Here is an 8,774-nt window from a genome sequence, read left to right as displayed (position 1 = left end):
ATTATGTATTAAACTAATAAAATATACTTTTATGAATTTTTATTATTATTTAATATTAGAGATATGTATGGCCAAATGTTTAATTAAATAAAATTGATAAATAAATGGGAATTGATGTTACTATTGTATATATTGGCTACACTGCTTATTTTTGAATACTGATTTTTTTATATAATATCATACAATCCCACTTTGTCATGCATACATTGTAAAATTAACATTTCAGTAATAACATGTTATTTTTCAAGAAATTGTTATAAAATATATTATTTATAATGGTACTGAATATTTGTATATTGTACTGGTTGCACATTCCAAGCATTATAAATAAAAATATGTATAATGACATCAGTTTATAAAATTGATCATAAAAACTGTTTTTATTAAAATGCATATTACTAGTATTATATAAATCCACACGTTTAATTCATTAATAAAATATGGCAGCATCATATATTCTTTATATTTTTCATCTAAATATGGACATTGCCATACGAGGCCTTTAATAATTTCAAAAATATTCCACTTAATTTTAAAATTGCAAAACGTGGAATGTAAAAATTATTTGCGTCTATAATATTATTATTGCATTAAAATTATCACCATTATCCTTTCCGGTAAATGAAAAATAAATAATCATTTACCTAACCATAATACGAATGATCTACGCATACCAACATTTTAATTTCTAAAGTTCTATCTCTCAAAGCCTACACAACAACGTTAAAATATATATGTAAATATATATATGTCACTAATCAACCATTTTAGTTATATCTAAGCTGATTATACAAATTTTAAACGCCATTCTATTTTTGTGACTATTACTATTCATATATTATTGAGTCACAAAGGCCTGTCTTTAGATTAACACAGAAAAGACTTTTGCAGCAACCTAATATTATTATACATATTCAAATTAGTCATATTGTAAAATAATTCATTTACACTCACAGTGTTTCAATTAGAGATGGTGAATTTTTATTTGGTGGTGGTAAACCGATTATGAAGACGCGACCGTCTCTAGTTGCAACAAGAATGTGAGTGTTGTGCGGAGTTATCAGCACGTGTTCAATTGGAACGTGAAGCGGGACATCGTAGACAGGCTTCAAACTGTGCGACGTAGAAATTGTGATGTCCCCTGCGTCGTCGGCTATCAAAAAACAATCACCGACAGAGCAAAGGGCGGTTACTCTTCCGCATACGTTGCGACTTGCTCTCCAGAATCCATTGATGTTGAACACGTGCACGGAGTTATAAATCTAAAAAATATTAGCATATTTATTTATTTTTTTAAGATAAGGACACTGTATAATTTAATTTAATAAGTTAGGCTATTCATTAATAGGACCGGTGCACATTGAAGCTTTGTTGTTCAAGCGCATTATGAGAACAACTGTTGTAATAACGACGCAAAGAGCATTCCATACACGCTTTGCGTTCAGTCGAAATGCATCTGTACCAGATTGGAAAACAATTTTGCTACAATCTTCGGCCAACTAAATACACATTGAAAAAAAATCATCTGGCAAACCATTAGAATGTAAGAAAATATGAAAGCAGTAAGAGCATCTATTCAGCAATCGCCGAGGTGTTCTGCTCACTGAGGATATCACGCCAGAATTTTATGATTATGCTTGCCGATTTACTACTAAATACTAACTAAAGTGTTGTTGGCTCAAGCATTAATGGGGCACTTTTTCATATCAGTAGTCGTTGGAGATACTTAAAAGAAAATGTTTTAAAACATTGTTCACAATCTCTCGAGGATTTAAAGCAAAGAATCAAACAGGAAATCAACGCGATTTCTTCTGAGAGTGATGAAGAAATTCCAAGAACATGTTCAGTAATGTATTGCGAAAGACGACCTGATATGATCTTTAAAACCCATTACAAAACTTTTTTATGTTGAAAGAACGTGCGTCAAATGAGCGCCGTCATATAAGCGCTGCATTATAAGCGCTGCGTCATAAGAGCGTTTACCGAAGTAGCGCTGTAACAAAATAGTGTGCGTCAAATGCACAAGTAATGAATATTTGAAGAATTAAGTATACAAAATATAAGTAAATTGTGAGAAATTTACAAAGAATAAAAATTCACGAGATATAGGCGGTAAAATTAGTATTTTGTGCCAGAGCGTAATGATTAATAAAACGATTAGTCAATGAAAACATTATTATTTATTAATTATTACGTACAAACGAAAATATTGCTCGCCATCCCCATACGTACGATATACATGTATTTTTACTAAAATGAAACGCTGATTTTGAATTTATCATTAGATTTGTTTTGTAATGTTTCATTAAATTGACAAATAATTATCGACTCGACTTGCAATGAATGCGTACAGTTATATGTATATGGCCCGCCAGACCTTTTTTTCATATATTATAGACTACTACACTTTATCGTGAATGGCGAAATCAAGCGCAATATAAATTTTAGGCGTAAATTGTAAGATAAATAAAATCATCTGAAAATAAATGTGATTGCAAAGGGTTAAAACATTAACTTTGCCGAATTAATTTTAATCATATTGTGTAATTATCAAAAAGGGAGTTACCTATGATTTTTCTAATACCTAATTGTAACCCTTTACAAAAAAGTTTCACCGTTGTCAGGTGCAAGACATTGGTGAATGACACGGACGATACGCACTTGTTTAAAATTATTTTTACGAAAGTAATTGGTGAATCTGTATGATTTTTTTAAATTTTTAGTCTTGATATTTAGTTTTAATGTGCTATTACTAGAGACCTGAATTTTTCACGATTGCGATAAAACCATTTTTTTGTGAATTTCGTGCTTTGTCCGGTTCTTTGGTATGGCCTATTTACCTGGTTACCGATAGCATATTATTTTCTCCTTATCTTACATATTATATTTGCTAAGCTCAGGGCAGGCCCGAGGGGCAGGCAGTACCTAAGCGATTCGCTGTAAAGCAATAAAAACATGCATATATTATTTTTATTTGATGCGAATTCAAGAGGGTGGAAGCCGCGAAGTCGGGATGTTGAAAGATTAACAGTATGGAGAGGAAACACCGACGGCGATTAAACGACTAAACTCCATATATAACGGTCATTGATTAGCTAGGTACACTGTTCCATATTTTTTAACTTTATATAAATCGAACATCATCAACCGTTCGCCGGTTAAGTTAGGTTTGCTATCCACATAATCCGAACATACACCAGCTACAATAATATTTTTCTTCCAACTTTCTTCCTGGTGTCTTCCAATTCTGATGAAGGTGGAGACACTCTTCTTGGAAGAGTTTGTAGAGCTCCCGATTGTTTCGTATACGCCACTCGTTGCTCTAGTATACAGCGCCATATTTCTTGTGAGCACTTTTCTCTCGAATATGTCAAGCAGCCTTTCGTCGGCCCTGGTAAGTGTCCAGCTCTGAATCGAATGTCAGAATTGGTCTGATCACCGTTTTGTAGAGCAATATTTTTGTACGACGAGATAGAGTCCGCGATTTGATTTGTTTTATTAGGCTGAAATAGTATTTATTTGCTGACACTACTCGTCTCTTGATTTCCTTGCTAACATAATATGAATTATACATATAGAGACAAATCATAATAAGTTTTTAATAAAGACAGATACTGAAAAAACAGAGATACAGACAAGACTGAGAGAATAAATGTTGTATAAATCCAGAAATAAATACAAAATACAGTTAAAGTAAAAAAGAATAATAATAAAAAAAATACTATGAGATTTTTCTAAGAAACGCTAACATAATTTGATTAAAGACATTTTATTAATTTTAAACTCATTACTTTTTTTATGCAATAATGTTAATTAAATATAATAGACATAACAAATATTTTAAACCACTAAAACGCTACTCGTGATAGATCCAAATTCATTATGTTTAAGTTATAATTGCTCTTATTCATCATGTTATTACAATATTTTTAGTCTCTTGTCTTCACCTATTGCAGTAGCACGTTGCTGTTTAACTTAACTTTCAACTTAAAATATTACTTTAAGGTTTAATTGATTTTATGATAAATTAAATATTTTATTGTGAAGACCTATTTATTCATTATGCCAAAAAGTAGGTGGCACTCTGGTAACACTGACGTGACGGTGGCGAATGGCAACACGTTATTTAGTGGATCTCTCATTAGTCGGTCCGTGAAGTAGACAATTAATTTATTGTTTTAATTATTGCAAAAAAAGTTTTTTCTTAATTCCTGCAATCACAAAAGTAGCGTCCAAGCATATGCTAAAAAATTATCGCCTCAAACTACCATTTTGTGACACACGAAACGGTTTTTGTACGGGTTTTTTGTCATAATCTACTAGGAGTGCATATGAGTGAGAAGGTAGCTGACAATTAATTTATTATTTTAATTATTAGAAAAACTATTTTTTTTAATTTCTGCAAATTATGCTTGGATTGCAAATTATTCACCTCAAGAGCCGCATCAAAGCATATTCAGAAAGAAAAAACGCTACAAACTACCGTTTTTGTACGGGTTTTTTGTCATAATCTACCAGGAGTATAGAATAGGTGAGGAGGTAGTGGAGCTAATAATTTATTTATTATTATATATAATTATTTTGAGTGTTACCAGAGCAACACGCTCTATCTGCTATGGAATAATAGTATCTATTTACATATACGTAAAGGCTATTATTGCATAACCGTAGTTCAAAACGGTTTCGACCAATCAGAAAAAAGAATTTAATTATTTTAAATTTCCTTGGAGACGCATGATCTTAGAAAATGGTTACTATGTACATAAGTAAACAAAATACACAAGACTCACTATCGAATGCGTGTATAATGTTATTTTTTAAGTTTAAGAGCTTACAATGAGTAATCATAAAATATAATTGAAATAATTCATAAAAAATAAAAAAAGATGGTCGATAACGCAATGACATCTGTTGATATAAGTATTTTCCATTGATTTACTGTTTTAATATAATTATTCGAATTGCAAATAAACCGGTTACGTGTTAACCGTAAACATGTTATACATATTTAGTATTATGTACGAGGATTAAAAGTTAATGTTGATTAAACTACCTAAACGCTAATAAAACGTATTTTTTATCTTGTGATATTCTGGGATTTGTCATGGCGATCGAGTAAAAATGATTATGATGCAGGCGGTTATTTAATCGAATAAATTTGGTTCCATTTCGTCGTAAAGTCATCTTATTAATCGCTCATGGCTTCTGAAAAATAATTATGAACCATAAAACTATGCACAATAATAAATTCCCACAGAGAACTGATAATGATATGACATAATTTTTAAATTAACTTTATAATCATTTTGTTTCTTTGATTTTCAACCTCATTTTCCTAGCTGATGATTCAATGGCATCAAATGCTTCTATTAGTACCTGTTTTGATCTCGCCACTATAACTATGTCATCAGCGCAGACGAATATTTGTATCGATTTATTATACACCCTGCCGGTTATATCTGGTTTGGCATCTCGGATTACTTTTTTTAGGGGAATGTTGAACAGATTGCACGCTAGAGCATCGCCCTGTCGTAGACTGTTGAGTGTTCGCAAAGGCTTTGGTTGATCATTTTGTACTCACACTTGTCATTTGCCATTTCTCATTGTGAGTTTCACCGAGGAGATTAGTTTTTTTGGTACACACTACTCTTTAGATTATTTCACGTGTGAGAAATCGCGACAAAAAAACTACAAATTTTTAAATACCAACAATCGCAAAAAAGAGTATTGTGTCAAATATAATATTAGATTACTTTAATTTGAATTATATTTTTGAGCTCATGTAATAAAGTATTAATAAGGGGGGGGGGCGCAAATTTACTGTTTGCCTGGAGTGGCAAATAGCCTAGAGCCGGCCCTGGCTTAACTCCAAAAACTATTAGGCGGCACGCACATTGAAAAACTGTTATAGATTAAATTGTTATCTATTAAGAAGATTAATCCTTGTAGATAGTTGTAAGTCATTCGTGGTATTTTATATGAACAATGAAAGAGTTGTTTCATCATAGTCACCTTGTACATGTAAAAGCCTATATTCTCACGTGTGCCCGCCTTCTGGGATGATCAGACTTTAAGTTTTCGTGGCATCTTCGTGTAGTAACGAATAGAAAATATACAAATTAAAAGTTCCAAAAATTTCTTCAACCGAAGGACCGCAAAAACCAACCGTGATGCTATGAAAATTGAATATTATATTTTATTTATCGCATATAATTTAAAAAAATGTTTACGAAAAAAGTTTTATATTTTTATTTGCTATTTGCTTATCTGCAAATATGTACCTTTCACTGAAGTTGTAAATTCAAGTAAAAAAGCTTGACCATCTGCTGGAGAAGATCCATTACGACTAATACGTACATATGTATATGTATACTAAACACAATAATTGATTAAAATACTAAATTGACCCAAAGTCTTGGCTAATTTCTGACCATAGATATGTAAACATATATGTGTGGGTTTAATAATATATGAATTTTCTTACAGTTTTAAATATAAAACATTAATCGTTTAATTAACAAAAATATATTATATAATATTCGTACTCAGCCGACATTCGCGATAAAGTGTAGTTGTCTAAAATAAATGAAAAAAAGGTCTGACGAGCCATATACCTGCCATATAACTGTACGCATTTATTGCGAGTCGAGTCGATAATTATTTGTCAATTGAATGAAATATTACAGAACAAATCTAATGATAAATTCAAAATCAGCGCTTCATTTTAGTACAAAATATATGTATATCGTACGTATGGGGATGGGGAGGTATACTTTCGTATGTATGTAATAATTAATAAATAATAATGTTTTCATTGACTAATTCTTTTAATAGTCATTACGCTCTGGCAAATAAAATACTAATTTTACCGCCTAAATCTCGTGAATTTTTATTTTTTGTAAATTTCTCACAATTTACTTATATTTTGTATACCTAATTCCTAAAATATTCATTACTTGATTTTATCCAAGTATTTTTGCGCTCTTATGATGTGCTTTCTTTTGTCAAACGCTCATATGACTCTCTGTGCATTTGACGCACACTATTTTGTTACAGCGCTACTTTGGTAAGCTCTCTTATGACATAGCACTTATGATGCAGCGCTCTTTTGACGCATGCCCACTTATCCGCGCTCATTTGTGATGTTGCCTTCAGAAATATATACAATTTTTTTCTTGATATCATTGTTTATTTTTTGTATCACTTCAGAGATCTTTATGTCCCACACTGTGTAATACAACGCTGTACTTATTATTGTAGCACTACAAGGCTCATATCTATTTGCATATTCCATATTTTGTAAATTGTCATGTTTTAGTCACCAAAACTGAGTATGAAACATTGATTCCTAGAAAATTTTCCCATCTTTGTTTTAAGCCGCTTTATTCCTAGTTCACTTTGCCTTCACCATAATAATAATTTGGTAACAGGGACAGTAGCTAAATTTTTTGAGAATTGATTTTAGAAATTATTGTTCCTCTCATAGTATATTTTATGTGATCAAGAGATAAGCACACAAAGCATTTATTAGTGTTAGTAAATTTAAATAATTTTATAAAAAGTCTATATCAGGATACAATATAACTAGGAAACGTAAAAAATGCAAACGGTGCTTTCAATAACATTTGTAATTAAGTGGCACCTAAAAATGAAACTTGTGTAAAATTCTTACCAGAAGCTAACCTTTAAAGTATACACATTTATGCCACTCAAGAGATCAGAATTCGCAATAAATAGGAACGGATATTATTTTTATTCCCCATTTAGCAACTTTCTCGATCATAATTGAGTCAGTTGCATTATTCAGCAACCAGACAAGAAATGCACATTCAAAGATTCAGCACAGTAAGTGGTTGTATATGGCATACAGTTCTCTGAAGCTCAGTAGTTAATGATAATAGTGGAGAACGAATACCAGAATTTTAGAGGTAGATACTCAATTAGTACTATAAAGTATGTTGCTACCCAATTCATAATCAAAACAAAGTTGTATTTTTGATCTGGAGTAGTAATTCATTGGTGTATTTAAAACATACACAGAGATTTTCATATAACAAATGTGAAAAATATACCTGATCATTGACTATGAATCCAATATGTCCTTGATGCGACAAAACTATGTATTTCACTGTGATATCCACACCCTGACATCCTTTAGGATATAAAGTGTGGACGTAATCACCTTTTTTGAGTGTATACACATTGACAGTACCATCCTGAAATTATCGAATTGTTATCGGAAAGTTGATAGTTTTAAAATAATCTTTAACCACAAACCTCTGAGCCGGAAACCACAACGTCGAGCTCGGCCATTACAGCCACACAAGTCACCGGTCCGTCGTGGCCGTGAAAGAAGTTTTTTAGTTGTGGATTTCCTGGATTTGTGCCAATTTCCCAGATGGCGATTGTACTATCTGCGGAACCGCTGACCAGCCAATGTTCGCTGCACACATCCAAAGCTAGACACGTAACTGGTCCTACAATTGAAATATAATGATAAACAATAGAAGTTTTAAGCGTTGCAATACAAAAAAATCAATACCAAAATGTCGCTTCACGGTGCTGATGAATTTAACTTTGTTTGATATTCCGTATACTTTAATAGAGCAATCCCAATGTCCGCCAGTGTATACAATTTTACCATCGGAAGACATAGCAATGGCCTGATTGTTAATTCCCTTTTTGTTTTCGCCGATTATAGATATTTGTCGACGATTTCTTCAATAAAATGTATTTGATTAGATTTTGCACTTATATAAACTGAATGATTTTGT

The 8,774-nt window shown here is 31.7% G+C and overlaps 1 protein-coding gene across 2 annotated transcripts in view; it reads right to left on the bottom strand.

The window, feature by feature from the left end:
• Positions 1–148: 148 nt before the first annotated feature.
• The window catches only part of LOC148236549 (neurobeachin-like protein 1), an 80,910-nt gene continuing 72,284 nt past the window's right edge, over positions 149–8,774 (bottom strand). For both annotated transcript variants that reach the window (XM_088181994.1, XM_088181993.1), the window contains 4 exons: positions 8,543–8,718; positions 8,278–8,477; positions 8,073–8,216; positions 149–1,262 (listed from right to left, as the gene is read on the bottom strand). In XM_088181994.1, coding sequence (XP_088038120.1) covers positions 951–1,262; positions 8,073–8,216; positions 8,278–8,477; positions 8,543–8,718 — 832 coding nt within the window. In that variant the 3' untranslated portion in view covers positions 149–950. The remainder of the gene's footprint in view (positions 1,263–8,072; positions 8,217–8,277; positions 8,478–8,542; positions 8,719–8,774) is intronic.

Source organism: Plectrocnemia conspersa, unplaced genomic scaffold, assembly GCF_051122295.1.
Source record: "Plectrocnemia conspersa isolate PC_06_02 unplaced genomic scaffold, ASM5112229v1 ptg000003l, whole genome shotgun sequence".
Classification (NCBI taxonomy): domain Eukaryota; kingdom Metazoa; phylum Arthropoda; class Insecta; order Trichoptera; family Polycentropodidae; genus Plectrocnemia; species Plectrocnemia conspersa.
Note: the sequence above shows the minus strand (reverse complement) of the source record. Positions and strands in the feature narration are given on the sequence as shown.